Source organism: Camelus dromedarius, chromosome 3 (assembly GCF_036321535.1).
Source record: "Camelus dromedarius isolate mCamDro1 chromosome 3, mCamDro1.pat, whole genome shotgun sequence".
NCBI classification, from domain to species: Eukaryota; Metazoa; Chordata; class Mammalia; order Artiodactyla; family Camelidae; genus Camelus; species Camelus dromedarius.
Window position 1 is genome coordinate 76,128,637 of NC_087438.1, and position 21,786 is coordinate 76,150,422.

A 21,786-nucleotide genomic window follows, 5' to 3' on the forward strand; every position below is an offset into this window, starting at 1 on the left:
AGCATTTATGCCTAGGCCACTGATTTGTGGCAGTAATTCTCAGCTGGAACTGCCTAAGCCTTACTCTAGGAAAGAATCTAAAAGTGTGGTAGAAAAAGGAAAAAAGTTGAACTCGATAGCATGTAAACCTCTGTTTAAAAGGCAGACACTTCTTCCGTGTGTACTGACACTCCATGTGTTTTCATACAAAAAACTTAAAAAAGAAGAAAGTTAAAGCAAAAGGGGTGCACAAAATGTTGTACCTCTAATAAAGCAATTTGAAAGAATTTCCAAGAAATATTGTGAAAGTATTCTAAGTTAAACTTTTAAAATTATCTAACATTTAAGCGTGGTGTATGCAAACAGATCCTGAAGAAGTAGCTTTATTAGAACTAAAATATATATATATATATATATATATATATATATATATATATATATATATAAAATATACTTTTTTAATTTTATGGAATAAATTTTTTATTTATTTTGTAAGCAGTTTTTAAAATTTACATACTGCTTTGTTATTGACACTATATTTTTCTTAATAAAATAATTCTCAAACTCATTTCTTATGAATGCTCTTTTTCATGTGGTTAGTTTCACACACTTTTTCTGAGGGACATCTCTTTTCTTCAGCTCTTTCCCTCCCCTCATCCTTGGAGCCACTGACCACTCTCCTCCTGCACTGTGCCTGTTGGCCCTGCCTGTAGAGAGAATACTTGGGGATAGGTGTCTTCAGGATCATCATCCTTTTGCATCATCATTTTCTTAAATTATGTCTCTAGTCCTTCCTTCTTTCACTTCTCACACCTGGAAGAGACAATGGAGGCAAAAGGTAAACAAGGGATGTCAAGTCCATTCCCCTATTCCTGAATACCTGCTGCAAGTTAGAGCTACAGTCACCCTGTCACTCCCCCTCCACTCAGAATGCTCTGAGCACCAGTGGGAGGGGCCACCATAGCCATACAGCCCAGGCTACAGAGCAAATGGGAATACATTCATTTTTTTCTGAGTGGAAACTTTCTCCTGACCACTACCCTGAGGGCTGGTGCTGAGTAATGATAGAGGAGGGAAAGTTCCAAATTCCTAAATCCATTTACTTTCCCACAGCTAAGAGGAAGCTCACATTATGTATCAAGTTAGAATTTACAGAGCACCTACTGTGTGCCAAGCCTTCAGCCAAGTATTGGGGATACAAAAGTAAGTAAGACACAGCTCTACCCAAAGAAGTTCATAATATAGCTGAACTGGCAGTTTCCTTTGCCCTGTAGGAAATCAGGGCAAACCCTCTTTCCAAAAACCTTTCTTTTTTCCTTTTGTTTTTTCTTTCTCTCTTTGTGGTGAAGAGGAAGGAAGGGTGCAACTCAACCTCCAGGGCAAAAATAAGGGTTCCAGAAGCTTTGGGGAAAGCTAGGGTCTGCCTTGATGGTCATGGGCACAGGCCACACCAGCCACTTTTGCCTTCCTCATCCTGAGATTGAGACAAGAGGGAAGAGGGCAGGGAACAACCATTGAAGGACACAGCAATTGAGGACAGGACAATCTGGTTAGAACTAAGATGGCAGAAGATTTGACTTCCAGTACAATACACTCCAATATAATGTGTGTAGGATACAAAAAACATATTTTGTGATCCCAATATGTTGCTCAAAGATCACCTTCTCAGTGAGAATTTACTGGGCAAACACTATTTAAAATTGTAACTCTGACACTATCCATCCCTCTCTATGCCTCCCCTCCCCCCACAGAACACCTATCAATATCCTTCAAAGTTATTGTTTACTTCTTTTTTATTGTCTGTCTCTCTTTGATAGAAAACAAACTCCATGAGGACAAAGTTTTGTATGTCTGTTTTGACTATGTGTATGGCTGAAACAAGTCATATGTCTGTTTTGATTATAATGATATCAGAAGCATCTAGAAGTGTCTGTCATTCATTAAATGTTGAATAAATATTTCTTGAATGAAATGTTGGTCATTTAGGTGACAGGCATGAGATTTTCAGCATGAGATCACCAAATGGCAGGAACTATAGGTACTGTTCAGTTTTCCTGCATTTTTCTGCAATCTTCTATTTGGAGGTAATACACAGGCCTGAAGGTTGGCTTTCTAGGAGCATGGGGTGGAAGGAACTGGGAGGTCCACTGGTCAATGTGTGATGTTCATTTCATCTGCCAGTCTCAGCTGCAACACCCTTCTGTACCTCCTGTCCGAATCTGGATTACTTAGGATTCATTTCTCTAGGAAAGTAAACCCTAGTCTCCAGAAGAGTAGAATTAACAGCCTCATTATTCCTAAAGAGCTGTAAATAATTCTTAAATGAGATTCAGTTATTCTTTCCCTGGAACTTGCCTGAAGACTTCAGGGTGAATGTAATGAATTTGAGGACCATATGTGACTGCAATTTTCCATCATGCAAAACCGTGTAATTTTAGTGGAGCCCTTTCTCAACTGGTGCCAGAGTTTGAAGCCTTGATAAGAAGTACTGGAAGGACACATTCCATGATCTTATCCATTTCCAGTATCCAACAACATCACTGTTTTCTCACCAGCCATTTCCTCAGTGGTCAAGAGGTTTCAAAGTGGCTTGCAGACTACCAGTGTCAGAATCACCTGAGAAGCTTGTTAAATGCAGATTATCTGTAGTCCACCACTTTCCTTCTGAATCTGAATACTGGGTTGTAGGTCCTCAGTGATTCTTTTGCATAATGACCACCACCAGTAACAATAATTTAATCAGGCATCCAGCCATGTATTCAGTTACTTGGAATTCTAAAGTGACTAAATATAGTTGTATGTGGCCTTTTGAGATTTATAGCAGAACAAAAAAATAAGGAAGAAAACCACAAGAACCCACTATTCCTTCAAAATTTCTAGTTTTGGGGAGGTCTTTGATGGTCAGAGTATTGTTTCTATGGAGACCAATTTTGCACCAGTGCATGCTGATCCTGTACCAATAAGATAAGCATGGAAAATGATGCCCTCAATTCTTCCTAACAATTGTCCAGGCTGGTGGACACCTCTAGCCATAATGTCCTCATTTTGTGTTTATTATGTACCTAAAATTTGCTCAAATCATATTGATAACAAAACATGCTAACACGCTATCTTCCTTCAAGATAATTATGAAGATCTAATGCAGGGTAAGAAAGTCTATAATAACTGTTGATTAATTTCTTCCATTCTTTTTCTTTTTCCCCCTGCTTCTGTTACTCCCATCGTGTCAGGAAGGTCTGGTAAGGAATGCAGAAGAAAACTCTATTACCATCAATATAGCGTAGGATATTTCTAAAAATGAGGAGGAAAGAAAGGTAGTGGGCCTACATGGGTCTAGTCTCATACCAGACATTCTACTCAGGGGAGAGACTGCATGGCATACTTAGGAAAAGCTGTTACATGAAAGACAATGTCCTTTGGGAAGGTAACCTTTTACAGATCACTGTGGGGCCTGGATTTCTGGCACCCGAATCAGAAAAGTTTTCAAGAGAATAGGAGAACATTGAGGGTTATTTCTACAATATTGTCATCTGATGCTGATGGCCTATATGTCCTATTATCCCAGCTCATCACTATGGAGAACTTCCCATCATGATTGAAAAAGGAAGTAAAAGGATATTTAAAACAGAGAAATGCTCCAGCCTGATCTTGGAAGAGGATAAGGTTACGTGGACACCTATAGTGATGGCAAATCCTAAGCATGCGCTTTCCAGGGAGCTGACTCTTCTTTCAGGCTAAGTGCTAGCATAGGTACTATTGAAGAGCTGTTTCATTTGCTGTTGCTTAATCAGGTAAAAGTTTGTTCTGAGTCTTAGAAGCGCATCCACCATCCATTCCATGTCACATTTTCATAAAGGCAGCAACATTGATAATTCTCAGGACTGGCTCTGTGTTTACTATGTACCTAACTGACACAGATTAACTTAAATTATTTATTACGTTGAAAGCAGAGAGTAGTATTTGATACATTTTAAAAAAGGATTTACATGAAAAAAGTTGAAATAAATGATATGCTGATAAAGAAGTTTCTCTATGCTGCAGCCTTTAAGTGGCATTTCTCAAGGAGTCTGGTTAAAACAAACATTTCCTACAGTCTCCAAACTCTGGATCAGAATTGCCATTACAACATTTTAGTAACATCTACATGCTTACCTGTGGAAAAGATAGATCTCACATATTCAGCAAATCTCTCTATTTCTACCCTGGTTAACAACATCTCAGCACAGTATGTATTACAGTGGTACTACTGAACCAGCAACAGACCTGTTCCCCTACATTTGCCACCACCAGAGGAAAAGTAGAGCAGCCAGAATGAACAACTCCCCAAAGGAGAAAGTATTAGATTGACAATAAGAAGCACTGATACACGGTACCCGCTCCTCTACCACCTAATTTCACAGTTGTTGTCCACAGTGATTCACTCATCTGTGAAATAAGGGAGTAGACAGGCAAGATCTTGAAATTTCCTTGGGTTTCCAACATGCTTCTGCCAATACAATGAAATAAAATATAAGTACTTCCAAATTTGATTAGCAAGTTAAGTATAAGTATACTGGTTATATATTAATATGTAACAAATAACTCCAAAATTTAGTGGTCTAAAACAGCAATAAACATTTATTATATTATACAGTGGAGACCCAGGAATTCAGGAAAGGCTTAATAGAGCAGTTCTGGCTCAAAGTCTTTCATAAGGTTGAAGTCAAGATGTCTCCATGGCTGCAGTCACCTGAAGGCTTTACTGGGGCTGGAGAATATACTTTCAAGGTGCTTTACTCACATCTCTAGCAAGCTAGTACTGAGGGGTTGGCAGGAGGCCCTCAGTTCCTCACCACGTAAAATAGTCCATAAGACAGCTTAAGTATCTTCCCAGCATGGCTGTTGACTTCCTACAGAGCAAATGACCCAGGAAAGAGCAAGTCAAAATCTTCAATATTTTTTATGACTTAGCCTGGTTACAGTGTGAGATGGGACTACACAAAGGGATGAATACCAGGAAGTAAGAGTCATTGAGGTCACCTTGGAGGCTGGTGATCACAATACATCAAGTTAGTAACAAAAAAGAAATGGTCTTTATTATATTAACTACTCAGAAAAAGTCATACTTAAATTTTTTTTTAAAGTTAGAAATGACAACATGACAGTTATGTATTTAATATATCTGAATATTGTGAAGCCCCAATGCATTGAATCAAATTGAAAATGATCATTTGTCAATGATCTGCTATATCCATCTTTTCTTTTATACTAAATTGGTACTAGTGTCCTTAGGGGCATCTCTAAGTAAAAAGAGCAATAGCTAGTTCCTTTTCTCCCACAATGCATTCAAACACTTTGCTGGCAGATGAATAGCAAGTAACTCAGGGAGGCAACTGGTAGGGAGAAATGAACTCTGACCAACTGTTAAAGCTGGAAAACTCACAATCAGCCCATAACATGGTCCCTTTAAAAGATCCCAGTACAACAGCTAACATGCATGTATTGCTACCATTTTTTCCATGAGCGTTCTAATTTTTAAACTTTTGTCTCACTGTCCAGATGTAGGTCAAAGAACATAAATCTGATCAACAAGCCTAAATTCAAATTGTTACAGTGCCATTAAGTAACCCTGGACAAGTTAGGTAATCTCTGAGAAACTCAGGTTTCTTATCCAATGTGAATACACACACCACATGTGGCCCAATGTCTGGTTTTGAAAATATGATTTCTGAATACATTCTCTCTCCCACCTTTCAGCTGCCCTTCAGTTATCTGTTCTCCTTTTCTAAACCTTGTGCTAGTCTGGATTTTGGCACTAAATAATCTTGGAACCTTGGAAAAATCATTTAACTCCAATGAACAGATTTCCTCATTTGTAAAATAACAATATAATTTGTACCTTAAACACCTCACAGTCTTAATCTGAGGATTATATTAAAATAATGAGTGTTATCAAGAGCTTTGTGAACTGTAAAGTCCTGATGGGGGAACTTTTTCAATTTTCTCCCCAAACTACCAATATGTACAGAAGTCTTTTTTTGTGATTATAAAAGCAATATCTGCCTTATACACAGTTTAGAAAACTCTTAAAATGTTAATCTAGTAATTAAAACCAGTTGTACATATCCCCATGACTCACATGTAAAAAATAAATAATCCATTAATATTCCAATCTGTATTTTACTTTAAAGAAACTCAGTAAAAAGCAAACAAAAACTTTATTATGGGAACTTTCAATTTTATCTGGAAGTATAAGGACAGTATTATGAACTCTCACATACCCATTTCCCAGATTCAACAATTATTAATCCTGTGTTATCTAAACTCTACACCTCATCCCCAATTATTTTTAAAGCAAATCCCCACACAATAAACCCATTCATAAAGATATACCTCCTAAAGATAAGGATTTTTAAAAGCATAATCACGAAACTACTATTACGTACTTTAAAAACAACAATTTCTTAGTATCAGCAAATACCCAGTCAGTGTTCAGATTTTCTCGATAGTCTAATCGTTTCATATGTTTTCATAATCACACGTTAAACCTGACTCCATCTGGGTTAAGACTTGTCACTCCTTCATCCTCCGGGGCCGGGTGCTTCCCTAGTCGTTCCCCTTCCCTAAAGTCCGGCTGAAGTGACTCGAGTTTCTTCCAGACGCCGCAGAGGTGGGAAGAACCTCTAAACTGCTAGAGGCTGTAACGTGAGGAACCGAAATTGCGCCTCCCCTTCGAGTGCCGGAGGGAGCTCTTTCTCAATTGCACTGAGGTCAGTCTCCGCTCACGCGATTGGCAGCGAGCACCGGAAGCGTTTTGGAGCCTGCCGCCCCGGCAGAGGACTGCACCACGAGACGCGCCGACGGGCTCGGGTTCGCGGTTTCCACTTGGACTGAAGCCCCGAGGAACCCGTACCGCGGCAGCGATGGAGCGAGGCGCGGGAGACCGCACTGCCAGCTCCCTGTTCGCGGGGTTCCGGGCTTTGGGGCTTTTCAGTAACGACATTCCTCATGTGGTGCGGTTCAGTGCGCTGAAGCGCCGATTCTATGTGACGACCTGCGTGGGCAAGAGCTTCCACACCTATGACGTGAGTGCCTTTTTCCTTCGCATACTTCCCGGGAAACACCCTCCCCGGCCCACAGCTCTGTCCTGGGAAGCTCCGGCTCTCCTCCCCGACCTACCAAGGGCTTTCGCTACTGCATCACATCCACGTGCTGATTTAGCCCTTGCAGTCCACTTGGGACGAGTTTCGGAGGCAGTCTGGCTAGGGAGAGGTACTGCAGAACATTTCAGTTCTATGGCAATACATTTGCTCAGCAAATACTGAACTTCCCTTTAAGTTATAAATGTGATTAAGAACAGTCCCTAGCCCTCCCCCTTCCCCCATTCTGAATTAGACTTGCAAGCCATTTTATTGTGCAGTTCGCGACAAGAGCTGGGTTAGAAATTCGTACTAAACTTCATTGGGAGAACTGGAGGGGGTGAGATTAATTATGATTTAGGGGGCTGTCCACATTTGATAACAAACTAATTTCCGTAATCCTTCCCCTGAGCATCTATTTTCTACCAATGTTGAGGGTCTGACACGGTGCCACTTACTCTAAGCCTTGCAGCAGTTTCTTTGCAAGAAGAATGTTTGTCATTCTGTAGCACCTTTATATAAACTAGGAAACTAAATCTCAGAAAAAAAATATTACTTGCCCAAGGCCTTCTGCTTGTTACTGATGGTTTTTTCTCCTTTATATGTCTCATCAGTCATTGAAATAGCCTTTTGTTGCTATTTATATTGTTTCTTTTGTCTTCAAATGAATGTGTGCTCTGTGAAAGGAGGGACTTTTTTATGAGAAGGAGGGCGAGAATAGTCAGTGTTAAGTACTTTTTCTGGAAACTGTGATGTACAGTTGTATTCCTTGAAGGGTTGTGAAAATCAAATGGGTTATTCACAAGAAGAGCTACTTGTTGACAGCCGATTAAGTTAGTGGGAGAGAAAGTGAGGAAGAGAAAGTGAAGGCCATCCCCAAGATGAAGATGGTGGTGGTGATAGCTGCTAATGTTTATTGAGCATTTACTGTATTCTGTTCTGTTTTACACAAATTTTACTCATTGAATCCTCATAATAATCCCTTGAAGTAAGTACCTATTTTGATCCTTATGTTACAGTTGAGGCACTTGAGGCACAGGGAGGTTGAGTAACTTTCTGAAAGTCACACAGCTGAATCAGTAACCATAGATGAGGGTCCACAAACTACAGCCTGCAAGCCAGTTTTGCCACCTGTTTATTTTCGTATGACCCATGACATTAAAAAGAAATTTATTTTTCTATGTGTTTGTGTTTATTCTAATATAACATAATTTTCAAGTAAAATTTGCATTGAAGTAGGATGCAGAATAATCACAATTTTTGTGTGGGATGGAGATACTCGTCTACTCCCATTTAAGAAACAGATTAATTGCTTTTTAAGAGCCCTTTCAGCCTTACATTCTTACATCTCTGGGGTTTGAATTTCAGTTATGCCCATCTGAGCTCTGTGCTTCTGAGATGGATAGTTTTGACAATTTTAAATGTTTGGGAAATGAAAGAATAATATTTTATGGCATATGAAAATTTTGAAAATTATATTTCTGTATCCATAAATCAAATTTATTGGAATATAGTCAAGCACACTTATTTATCAAAGCACACGTTTTGCTTTTGTTGTTGTTTGTTTTATGAAGGGGAGGTAATTAGGTTTATTTATTTATTTCTATTTGGAGGAGGTACTGGCTGTTGAACCCAGGACCTTGTGCATGCTAAGCATGCGCTCTACCACTTGAGCTGTACCCTCCCCATCAAGCACATTTGTTTATGTATTGTATGTGCCTGTTTTCATGGTATGTTATCAGTTGAGTAAATGCAGCAAAACCCACAAAGCATACAGAACCTTAAAATATTTACTATATAACCCATATAAAGAACTATATGACACCTACCCTTCCATCACCACTCCTGATGAAATACTTGAAAATATAAGTTTTCCTAATAATGAAAATTAGGATCAGTAAGTATCTTTTTAAGGAAGGCCAGCATAGCAAATTTATGTATGAGGTTAAATCTTCGAGTGTTAGATTATTATAATTGTTTTTGTTAGTGAAAATTTAATCTTTTTTTTTTTTAATTTTTAAACAGGTTCGGAAACTTAGTCTGGTTGCAATAAGTAAGTATAGACTTTATCCTGAATTTATGCATGTTTGGTATCTTTAAAAAATTTATTTTATTTCAAAATTTAAAAATCTATACTTAAAATAAGTCCAGAACAGAATCCTGTATTGCTTTTGGTTATCAAGTCTCTTTCGTCTTTAATCTAGACTAATTCATCAGACTTTCTTTGTGTTTCACAACATGGATATTTTCGAAGAGTATATAGGCTAGTTCTTTTTCAGAATATTCTTCAAATTCTTTCTTGATGATTATAGATTCAGGTTATTCAGTATGACAAGAATAACAAAGAAACGATGCTAAATTCTCAGTGAGCCATATCAGGAGGCACATGCTCTTGGTTAGTCGTCTTCCTGGCAGTGATAACTTTGATCATTTGCTTAAGGTGACATTTATCAGGTGGCTCCATTTTAAGGTTTTATTCTTTGTTACTAATAAATGTAATAAGTATATATGGTAAGATACATTGTGACTGTGTAAATATCCTTTTACTCTTCAAAGTTTTACCTACTGCTAATTGTATCATTTAGTCATGATTCTTGCCTGAATCAGTTATTAGTATGATGATTACCAAATAAGCATTTTCTGATTCTATCATTCTAGTGTAAGTTTTCCCTTTGCCACATTTTGATATTATTTCCAATGGAAGTAATATTTATTTTTTTAATATTTTAAAATATTATTTTTTGTTTATTAGAATAAAAGGCTGCCAGGGCTGAGAGATTCTAGTTTCACCATCAAATATAATCTTTGTAAGAGAAACAGAACCGTAAGGAATCAAATGTACATGTCTGATACACTTATATTTTTAAAACAATTACAGAAGGCAGTAAAGGGCACTATAACTTCAGTCTAATACTAAGTGAATGATAAAACTATAAAAATAGTATTTTGGAAATGAAATCCCAAAGCAGAATATGAGCATGAAAAATACTTAAAATAATTCTCTGTATTTTAACCTGCCTGCTCCCAAAATAGGAAATACAAACAAAAGGTCAGTGTGACCACGGTAGTGAGAGAGGAATCAGGAAATCATATCATGTGAGAAATGCCCAGAGGTGATAGGCATATTTACCTTGGGGAAGACTGGAAACCATATTATTCATTTTAAAGATCAGTATGTAGAATATCTTATGGAGTTTTCTTTAAGGTTACTCCAAAGGATAGATTTAGACAGAGTTCTAGGTTTTGATTTAGTTTTAAAATTTTCCTGCAGTTATTAGGAACTTGATGTTCCTGAAGGCATTCATATGACCATTTGCCAGTTTTGTGTAGTTAGTGAGAGTTTTTCTCCACTATAAACTCAAAAAGCTTCTTCTCATTTCTTTAGATTACGTTTTTGTGTCTGCAAATACCAGATGTTAATTCTCTTAGGGAAGGGCAAGGTGATGTCATATTCTCAGTGTGATAGTTATTATTAGATGTCTGAAATAATATTAAAGTCAAAATTTTATACTCTGATTCTCATACATACATATTTTTAAATTATAGCCATGAAAAATGTTATACGAAAAAAAATGTTATACGTATCCTTGAAGTTTCTATTGTAAGAGCTTAAAAATCTTTATTTCTAAAAAAAAAACTTACTTCTTTTATATTTTTTTTTTCCTAGGTAACTCTGTTCCACAGGATATCTGCTGTATGGCAGCAGATGCGAGGCTAGTCTTTGCTGCTTATGGGAATGTTTTCTCTGCATTTGCCCGTAATAAAGAGGTTTGTATCACTGAACTGTTTTAATTTGTTTGTCTTTTGCAGTCAGTAGTTGATTGTCATTGTAGTAGAGGGACTTTCATGTTGCTCTTCTTCATCTGGGACACTCCTGACACGTACTTTTTTTTTTTTTTTTAACATATATTCAGTTTTCTGGAGGAAGAGAAAGTTGATTTCATTAAATTCTCAAAATTATTTAACACTGGTGCTTTAGTTTGGTTTTCTTTGGCAGGGATCAACTTTAGAATTATTTGGGCAGCTGCTTACTACATTTTCATGTCTAGTCAGGTCCCATCTCTGGAATTTTCTACTTTGTTTATTTGGTTAGGGTAGGATTTATTTAAGAGTATTTTGAAAACGTTTTCCTAAGAGATTCATGTTTGCAACACTGCTTTATATGGATTGACTTTTTCATTATGAACAACATTGCCCATGACTTGCTTTCTGAGAACCAAGTGCTTGTTCCCCACGTAGAAAAGCTAGATTCTGTTTTCTCCACTGCTCAGGAAGGATTTTTCTTGTCTTAATCTACTAATTGGTTTCTAAGTTTGTCCTGGGACTACTAGCTTGAGAGATGACCTGGTTCTTGTAGTCCAGAATGAAAGGTAAAGTGGAAGTGGGGATGCCTAGATAGCCAAGTTACAGAGTCACCGTGCTTCTCAAGGTTTGACTTGGACTGAAATTTGTTCCCAACTTCTTCTATTGTCACTGCCTGTGGCAGAGGAAGGCAATTTACCTGTAGGATTTTTTAGTGGGAGTTGTTTGGATTTTTAGAGAGTCAAGAAAAATGTGCCTTCTTTCTTTCTTTTTTTTTGCCAAATATTGCAGTTTGTAGTTTTCCTTGAGAGATGCATATAGAAAGTAGAAGTAGGAAGGCATCAGAGTCTGTCAGCTAATTGTAGGAAGCTGTTACTATCCCTAGGGTCAAAGGGACAAGGAGAAGAAATAGTGTTCCTAGAGCCTGGTGAGAACTGAAACCATGGGGAAAGGACTATAGTTATTGAGGATACAGCTACTGCTGTAAGGGTAGGGGTCTCCCTGTCAAAACAGAATGCTATAGGGAAGAAGTATCCTGTATCTCTCCCTTGTCTCATGGGGAAGCTAGCAGTGATGGCTGCAGACGTCAGCCTTACAGAACAGTTTTCTAGAATGCATGGACTTGGCTAATTGGATTGGGTGAGGGACCCAGCTGTGTGCATGCCTCCTCCCTAAGCTCAGTTGAGAAGCTAAGCCTCAGAGGTCTCATTTCTGTGTTCCCAGCCCATGATTCCTGATTGGACTGGTTGGGGGAGCAGGTGAAAATGCTTGGTTCCTTGCTATTTGTTAGTGTAAACTTGGATAATCAAAAGTTGGATCACATTTCTTAATGTGAGCATCTTTAAGATTATCTTATTTTTTGGTTAATACAAATAATAATACATGATGACTGAGTAATAATATGAAATTCTTTTGAACTTTGACATTGTAGGTAGTACATACCTTTAAGGGTCACAAAGCAGAAATCCATCTTCTGCAACCATTTGGGGACCACGTTATCTCTGTCGATACTGACAGCATTCTTATTATTTGGCACATATATTCAGAAGGTAAGAACCAATTTACTGCTTTTATCTTGGGATAGTGTGTGTATAGCTAAAATTAAATATCCATGTAAACATAACTTTTGTACCAGAGGTTTCACATGTAAGCAGTGAAGAGTTTTTAGAAATCTTTTACATGTATAAGGAAAAAGATTCTAAGTAAAAAAAGATAAACATTTTTAGTCAGTTAATTGAGCTGTTTATAACCTATTGTGTTTATCTGAAGCTAGTACATTGCATTGCAGTTCTCCAAGTTTAGTGACATGTTATATTATTTTCTCTGTGGGGTGAATTTTGGTATATGTTCACTCCTGAGTAATACTTGATTTGTATTTTCAACTTTCAGTAAGTGAGATTATTATAGTAAACTTGAAGATCCAGTAACCTGAAGGAAAATATACATCCTTTTTCTAAGCGTATGAGTCAGTGTCCTTTAACTGTGATATTCTTAACCAGTATCATTGAGCTATGTTTATGGGACCCTGTTACCTTCAAAGGTTAGGAATTTGTCACCAGAATATCCCCAGCTTTTTCTAGTAAAAAACTCTGGGATCTTTGATGAATGAAAGCTTTTAAGTTTTTCACTGTGTTTACAGTTTTAGGGTTTGTTATCTCTTGATTAACTCATTGCTTGATAAAGTAGTAAACATTCTAGAGACTGCCCTTCTGGGTGTCATTCCATATTCTTGTTCAGATTAGTCACTCTTTGCTTTGTCTTTGCTCAAGTGGAGGGAACAGAATTCCAAAAGTAGTCCCTGTGCAGATGGATGTTAAAAGTCTTTATAAAGTAGGAGAATCTGATTCTTACAGTTCAGCAGGCTTTCTATTGATGCTGATGTCTAGCTTTTTGTTACTGTTGCAGCAGCACATTGAACCAGTGTCTTTAGGAAGCTGTTTGTAGTCAGATTAAGTGAAACTGCTAGTTACAAATAGAGGCAAGAATCTTTTAAAATAGCATTTAAGGTAAAGTTTGTGTAATTCTCAAGTGCTATCCTTGCTCTTTAAATTGGGATACACATACCTGTGGGAGCATGCAGCGGCAAGATAGTATGTGAAACTAAAGATTAAGAGAAGTATACCTTCTCTGATATTCCAGTTTATTGGGAAATTTAATGAATGGATGAACTGTGAATCAAAAAAAACCCCCAAAATTCACATATGGGAATTTTAAACATATGTAAGATTTCAAAAAATATTTTGATCTTGTAGCAAGTGATAGCTGGCTGTGCCATTCCCCACTTCACAGCGTTATAAGTACTTTTTGTCTCTTCTGTTAAGAGGTTCTCCTGTGGAAATGTGAGGAACACTGTTCTTAGTTTCACTGAGGTTTACCTCTGGCTTTTTGCATGTCTGAGGGGCCCATCAAACTCTCTAGATATCAAGCTTCCCAGCCCTCCACTCCTGGGAAGAGCTCAGCTCAGTACAGGCAATTTACTTGTAACATTCACTGCCTCTTGATCAAATTATAAAAATACTGACAATGATCCCTAGTGTCATTTAAAAAAATCCTTTTCATTCCTATAAACCAATTTGGCAGTGAGTGAAATTTTTAATGATACTGATATTAGAACTTGTAGAAAATTCTTTTTTTAACATTTTTTATTGATTTATAATAATTTTATAGAAAATTCTTGACAGTCTCAATTGCATTTGCAAGTTGCCCCTCATCACATTTGTTTAATTACTCAGGGAATGTTTATAGATTAGTGTGTCAGTCTTTGATTTATATTAGTACAGAAGTCTAATATAGTAGACTTTAAGTGCTAAATATGTGGGTATATAAAAAATATTTTTAAATGTTTTATAAAAATGATTACATATTATGTATAACTTTTACTTTTGTAGAAGAATACTTGCAGTTGTCTTTTGATAAATCAGTGTTTAAAATTTCTGCAATTTTGCATCCGAGTACCTACTTGAATAAAATACTTCTTGGCAGTGAACAAGGAAGCCTCCAGTTGTGGAATGTAAAATCCAAGTAAGCACTTTATTTAGAACATAAACATAGGTGATTCCTACCTTATTCTTATTTATCCTTATCTATCCTTATCTATCCTTATCCTTATCCCTAATGCGTACTTGAGTCTCAGTTCTCCCAGCTTTTATATGTTTATTTGGAGGGCTTTCAGTAAACTGATGTGTTTTTGGAGTTGTTACTCACAGCATCTCATATGTGAAAGCTGGGATATGGTCCTGTCACGTAGTAGACAGCTTCATTAATGCTCGTTGAAAAGTATATACTAATAGCTTTAGTCACTGTAAAGAGTTCATATAGCTGTAGAGAAGGCTCTGGTACGTAAGATCAGAAATAATTATGAGACTGTCACTGGACAGCTTTTAGTTTTTGATACACTGATAAGGTAAGAAGGCAAAGCAATTGGTGTTCATTTAGTGCTTGCATTTAGGAATGGTTTTCAGGGTAAAAGTACTTTAATCGTCAACCACAAACATGATGGATATCTACTATAATATTAGTATGGCTGGTGGGCTAGATCAATGATTTGGAGTACCTTTGCCTATTATTTGAACATTTATCCAGAGAAAAAAGTGGCAGCTAAGTTTGTTTGTACAGCGTTAAAAGGCAAACAAAAATATTTGACCATCCAAATTGTCCTTTCCAAATCCCATATAAATTTGAAAGAGAAAATAAGATTTTCTGAGGTCTAGCATTTATCCTAGTTTTTAGTTTTAAATCAGTGTTTCTGTTCAGTTTAACAAGTATCATTGACTACCTACTCTGTACTAGGCTCAGGGATAATGGCTGAAATAGTCTCTGCCTCAAGGTTATCTCTAGGTTCTTCATGTGATGTTTATACTCTCTATTGTACATTAAATATCCCTTGGATAATCATTGAGTGACCTAATCTGTGCCACTTAAAGAATTTAATATATAATTAAATACGTCATTGATTGTCATTTTAGCAATTTTAGGTATCTCTGCTTGATTCTGAAATGTAGAGCAGCATCTACATATAACAGTCATATAACATACAAGGAGTATTGTAGTTATGATATATTCCCTTTTGTAGAAATGCATTGTAGTGAAAAATGAGATCTGCCAATATTCTAAGGTTTTTTGAAAAATTGTAATATATGTAATATAATACGGTTTTTACTCATTTATTTTTTTCTCTATTTAATTTTTTAAAGAGTTTGTACAGTATAATAGTTATTAGCAGTTTAGGATCTGAAATTGGTCTCTCTGGACTCTGTCAATATTAGTCATGTGACTTTTGCTTAATTTTTTTCACATAATTAAGTTTCTTAGGTTCTTTATCTGGAAAATGGTAATATCTGCCTCATGGAATTGTTTTAAGTATCAAATATATTAATTTGTATATTTAGAATAGTTGGGGGGAGAGTAAGAACTTACTAAATATCACTTGTTATTGTTTGATTTTTTAAAATATGTAATTGATTTTGTTTTTCTCCAAAAAAAAATAGCTTTCAACAATTTTTCTTCTTGTAGTAAACTTCTGTATACATTTGCGGGATGGAAAGTTGGAGTGACAGCACTTCAGCAGGTTAGTATTTTTCTGTTAAGTTAAAGAAGAAATGAAGTTTGCAGTAGGATCTTTCAGTTTCAGGGGCCAACTGTATTTTTAGACCTAAAGACAAAATAATATAGAGACTAGTTTATCTTTATAAATATTACCGTACAAATAGTGTTTTGGAAATGTAATTGAAAACAGAGCTTTTTTCTATAAATGTTTATGGAAACCTTTTTGCCTAGAATTAGGCTCTAAATCTGTGGTTGCTATGCAGCTGTGTTTACTAGTCATTTTGCAAGCATATAGTCCAGTGCCTTGTGCAGAGTGGAGATGAGTTTTTCAGTGAAGCAAGGGAGATTGTAGGTATATAGAGGAATTTGTCAGGATGTTGAGATTTGTAGCTTGAGATAATTGACGGCCCAAATCTTAATAATTCATTAATTGCTGGCTTCTTCCAGAAATAACTGCTTTTTGCTTTTATGAGTCTGTAAGACATGTGTGAGTAAATGACTGCATGTCTGCAGAGAATCTTATTTGTATTTTGGACATATGTACAGCCCATGTACCCTTGTCTTTTTAAATATCCACTGTTATACCTGCCCAATTTATATATGTTCCTTTATTCCCTCTCACTACCATTAGCCTTGCTCCACCTTTACCTACCCAGAAGACCCCAAAGGTAGCAGATGATTAGGTCCCTTGAGGGCAAAGGATCATATTTGTTTTAGTGTCCCCAGCTTCTACACAGGGTCTCATGCATAGTAGTAAATTGATGGCAAATTAATAAAATGTTTAGCCTGATTCCATTTTGTAATGTGCTGGACATTGATCTTCTGTGCTAAAATAGAGAAATTTATTGTAGAGTCTGTATATAAGACTGTTGTATAAAATGAAGATTATAATCATAGATTATTAGAGCTGGAACAGACTAATTTTAAAATTTAAAATGCCTTTTAACATGTTTTATAGGTTTTTCCTGTTTTCCTTCAAAAACAACTCTTCTTTTGTAGTTGGCCTTTTACATTGCCATGCATGTGGCAAGCCTTTATATATTTTCTAGAGTTACCTCTTTTTTCTGTTTCCATCCAGTCATAGATTTGTAGTGATTTCACACACCAGCTTCCTTTTGTGTTATGGCTGTTTTCTTACCAAGTCAGCTATGTTTTGGGGGCAGGGTGGTGATGATAACTACCAGATTTGAAGCTGGGAAGTAACTTGGAAAAATCATCCCTAAATCTTTCCATGCCAAATATCAATTAAAGTATGCCAGAATGGGAGGGAGCATACAGCTCATTGCTACAGAGTGTGTACTTAACATTCACGAGGTTCTGGGTTCAATCCCTAGTACCTCTGTTAAAATTAATAAGTAAATAAGCCTAATTACCTTCCTCACCCCCCCCCCCCAATAGGACAGTGAAGTATGCCTGAATGGTAATACTTCCTGTTTTTGCCGCCTCCAGGAAGATATTCCATTATTTCTTTTGATAACACTTACGTAGTGGTATATATCATCAGGATTATTAAAGCCATTTGATTAAGAATATTAAAAGTTGAGTAATTTAATTTTCAGGCACCAGCTGTGGATGTTGTTGCTGTTGGTCTTATGTCGGGTCAGGTTATAATTCACAACATTAAGTTTGATGAATCAATAATGAAGTTTCGTCAAGACTGGGGACCTATTACTTCGATTTCATTTCGCACAGGTAACTCTTACCTTGTTTGTTGACAAGAGTTGAGAACATTTAAAATTTTACTTCGAAGCCCATAGAAATTTTCTTACTAGATATTTTTTTACAGTTTAATAGAAATGAATGAAATACTGGAATCTAAAAGGCCAAAGAAATATTGATAGATTATTGGTATATAGTCTTTTTTAAATTTGTATTTATGGCTTAAAAGGGTGGAGAGAGGAATTGTTAAGACTAATTGTTTTATGATACATGTTTTTCTTAATATTATCCTATTTTAATAATAGATGGTCATCCTATAATGGCAGCTGGAAGCCCATGTGGCCATATTGGACTCTGGGATCTAGAAGACAAGAAGTTAATCAATCAAATGAGAAATGCACATTCTACAGCAATTGCCGGACTGACATTTCTCCATAGAGAGCCACTTCTTGTCACAAATGGTGCTGACAATGCTCTCAGGGTACTGTGATTATTATTGTTATCTTTCTTGGCTCATCTGTTATAAGCCTGCTTTAATGTATCAGCCTGGAACCTAGAAGATAAAAGGAATATGGTATAAGATATTGATATAGATGAAACAAAAATCATAGCAGGTTACATGATTTTAGTGAAGTGAGAGGATCACAGCTTATCTTTTCCTCAGGCCCCACTCCAGGGTCAGTTGTCTGCAAGCACTGGCCAATGCCAGTTGATTTATGTAGAAGGTGATTTGACTGCTTGCAGATTACTTAATACATTGTGGAGGAACCTTACGTTTTTATCTCTTGGCAGATATGGATATTTGATGGTCCCACAGGTGAAGGCCGGCTTTTGAGATTCAGAATGGGACACAGTGCTCCTCTTACCAAAATAAGATATTATGGACAAAATGGACAACAAATTCTTAGTGCAAGTGAGTTTCTGCTTTATGCTAATAGTTTATTCCAGCAAGCACTGGGGACAAAGTGCTTAATATTTATTAGGTTTGGTGTTTACATATTTTTAGATTCAAATGTCCCTTTGAGTAACTCGAAAATCTGGGTAAAATAAGGTGAATGTTTTTAATATTTCGGGAAATGCTGTAGCTGATATTATTTTCATTTGGAGTGTCATTCTGTTTACTAATCATCAGAGACAGAATGGGCAAATTCTGAAAATGTGGCTCTTGCCTATTCAAATAATCTGCTGACATTTATTAGTACCTCATTTTATCCTTTGTACTTACTAAATGGCATTCTCTGTGCAATTGAATATTATAAATTAGGTAGTTGCAATCAGCTCTTTTAAAATGCTGGACACTGTAACCAAGCTTTTTCTAGAATCTGATTTTATAAGAGCTGTGATTCAAATGGTCCATTGTTTTGATGAAGCCTTATTGGGCATTTTCTGTGTGTATCAACAGGTCAAGATGGAACTCTTCAGTCATTTTCCACAATACATGAGAAATTTAACAAGAGCTTGGGACATGGTAGGTCATTTGCAAGATGGAAAAAAGTTGCTGGTCACACACAAAAAAAATTTTCAAGATTCTGTGAGACAACCAAAAGAAATTTCACTGATAAATTTTCTCTTTCCTAGTTGAAGTAAAAATCCCTTATATGAAAGAGTAGTAGTAAGATTCCTAAGATTAATATTCCTATGGAAGTGGCTGAGGTGCTGCTATTAAGTTATTGAGGAGTTAGACATCTTAGGTAGTAAAAAATGTCTTAGGTAGTAAAAACATACTGCTACCACCCAAAAGACAGTGATCTTACTTGGGCCATCTGTGGAATTCAGAATTTTAAAGGTGGAAGGGAGCCTAGAGAAATCATCAAAGTAAGGAGTCTCATCTTTTTGCAAAAAGGGCTCTTTTTATTCTCTATCACTTCACATGATTTCTATCATTTGAAAGATTTTGTTTATTAAACAAAAATGTTCCATTTTATTTGTAATTACTCTTTGTAAGTTAATATCCTGGCTATTCATGCATGTATATAATTCCCGATGAATTTCAGGATCATTTTAAAGTCCATATCCAAAATAATTCCTCTTAGAATCAAATTGGAGAAATTTGATATCTTTAACAGTTACCATATATAGAAATATATCCTCATTCAGGTTGTCTTTAATATTCTTCAGTGATTTTTTTTTAGTTTTCCTCCTGTTGGTTGTACATATTTAAGATTACTCAATGGTATTTTACATATTTTAATTTGCTAATTTTTTTGCTAATATTGTGAATGCAATCTATTCATTTATATTTCTAACTGCAATTTTTAGTAATGCTTGTAATAGTGGTAATAACCATCATCTTCATTTTGCACCTGACTTAATGGGAATATCTTGAACTTTATAGTTATATGACATTGAATAGCTTTTCTTTTATGTACATTTTTGTTAAGAAATATTCATAGTTATATTCTCATCTCCCCCTAACCCCAGGTTTAATAAATAAAAAGAGAGTCAAACGTAAAGGACTTCAGAATGCCATGTCAGTGAGACTTCCTCCCATCATTAAGTTTGCAGCTGGTAAGTAACTTCATACTGTGTTTTGAGTTCTGGTCTGTCATTTATTTCCTCCTATGTATTTCTTTATTTCTGTCATTTTAATAAATGTTTTTACAAAATTAATAAGCATCTGGAGGGTAACTCAAATACATTTCTTTATTTCTTCCATATTAATAAATGTTTTTGCAAATATTAGTAAGAATCCAGAATTCATCCCAAGTGCATGCTAATCTTATGTGAAGACTGAAAATGAGTAATTTATAATTTGAACTTGTTATCTATTAATTTTAGGCTTTGTTCTTCTGTATAAACTATTAATAAATAATATTTGATACTTAATTTTGTAGCCCTTTTTATTCCATTATATGCTTGGTATAGTAAAAGTCACTAATGTTAAAATGTAAGAACTGAGAACATGGAGCTCTGGCTAATTTAATAAAGATCTGCCTACACTGAGGTCTTAGTATACTGTCATTTGAGCAGTGCTTCATTCAAAAAAATGATTTTAAGAAAAATGTAGATAGGTGATAAGATTGTTGAGAGAAAGCTATCCTAGAAATGACTATATAGGCACCATTTCCATTTCAAGGTTATTGAAACAACTTGACTGGTAGTTTTTTTTTTAACTTTAATTTTGACCACCCTCCTGTCTATTTTCTATCTTAGAGCCTGAGTGATCATTCTAAAACATGAATTATGTCATCTATCTGCTTAAAATTTTTCATTGACCCTTTATTACCTTTTGGGTGGAATCTCCTCTCCTTAACATGGCTGTCAAGACTCATGGTAGTGTGGCCCAGTGGCCTTGCCCTCCTCCCACTCCTCTCAAGAAAGTACTTTACTTACTTGCTGTGCTTAACTTTGTTCAAGTTACTGTTAGGCCTGTGTGTGTCTCACCCGCTCCTGCTAATTTCTGCTAGTTTTACTGTTTCTTTCAAGAAACCATTTATTACTCTCCCTAAACCTCTTAGTAAACTCTTCCTGAGTGCTCATATAAGAGCTATCATACTTTATTGTAATTTCCTCTAATTAGAATCTCTTGTTAGATTGGAAGCTCATTGTTATCAGGAATTACCTGTTTACCATCCTGTCTCTAGTGCCTAATTACAACATAAACTATTAAAGCTTAATAAGTAATAGGTGAATGAATGAGTGAGGAGTGAGAAGCAGTTTGATTTATGATTTTAATTATGTTTTAGAGGAAGCTCGTGAAAGTGACTGGGATGGTATTATCGCTTGCCATCAGGGTAAGCTATCTTGTTCAACCTGGAACTATCAAAGATCTACGATAGGTGCTTATTTTCTCAAGCCAAAAGAGCTGAAGAAAGATGATGTAACTGCAACAGTAAGTGAACTTGTTTACAAGAGCATTTTCTCTTGTAAAACTGTCTTGGGGTTATCTTGTTATACTCGTTTATTAATGATAATATTGAAAGAACAAAGAGTGTATTTTAACATTTTGAAACTATTTCCTAATAGTGTTAAGTTATCCAACTTGTATGGAATTATTTTAGGTTTAAGTTAAGCTTTGCTTAGTTAGATGTGGTATACTGTTAACTTTTCTGATGAATTACTCAGAATACCCTTTGAGGAGGATTTTAGCATTTATCTTTTTTTCTTACCTGAATTACGTTGAGTTATACAGTACTATATTCAATTAATATGAATCTTAAGATTTCTTCCTTCCTTTTCTTTC

The 21,786-nt window shown here is 35.9% G+C and overlaps 1 protein-coding gene and 1 long non-coding RNA gene across 2 annotated transcripts in view; one reads left to right on the plus strand and one right to left on the minus strand.

Annotated features, from left to right (window-relative positions):
* Window positions 1-450: 450 nt before the first annotated feature.
* On the minus strand, window positions 451-6,704 carry LOC135320223 (uncharacterized). The gene is made up of 3 exons (XR_010379473.1): window positions 6,405-6,704; window positions 4,760-4,868; window positions 451-792 (listed from the first exon to the last, which is right to left on the minus strand). It is a non-coding gene; the product is annotated as an uncharacterized LOC135320223 (long non-coding RNA).
* Window positions 6,705-6,775: 71 nt separating this feature from the next.
* WDR36 (WD repeat domain 36) overlaps window positions 6,776-21,786 on the plus strand; it is a 38,717-nt gene continuing 23,706 nt past the window's right edge. The window contains exons 1-12 of the mRNA XM_010987524.3: window positions 6,776-7,043; window positions 9,123-9,150; window positions 10,765-10,865; window positions 12,331-12,448; window positions 14,288-14,420; window positions 15,912-15,966; window positions 17,504-17,636; window positions 17,909-18,084; window positions 18,396-18,516; window positions 19,006-19,071; window positions 20,025-20,111; window positions 21,290-21,435. Coding sequence (XP_010985826.1) covers window positions 6,882-7,043; window positions 9,123-9,150; window positions 10,765-10,865; window positions 12,331-12,448; window positions 14,288-14,420; window positions 15,912-15,966; window positions 17,504-17,636; window positions 17,909-18,084; window positions 18,396-18,516; window positions 19,006-19,071; window positions 20,025-20,111; window positions 21,290-21,435 — 1,326 coding nt within the window. The 5' untranslated portion in view covers window positions 6,776-6,881. The remainder of the gene's footprint in view (window positions 7,044-9,122; window positions 9,151-10,764; window positions 10,866-12,330; window positions 12,449-14,287; window positions 14,421-15,911; window positions 15,967-17,503; window positions 17,637-17,908; window positions 18,085-18,395; window positions 18,517-19,005; window positions 19,072-20,024; window positions 20,112-21,289; window positions 21,436-21,786) is intronic.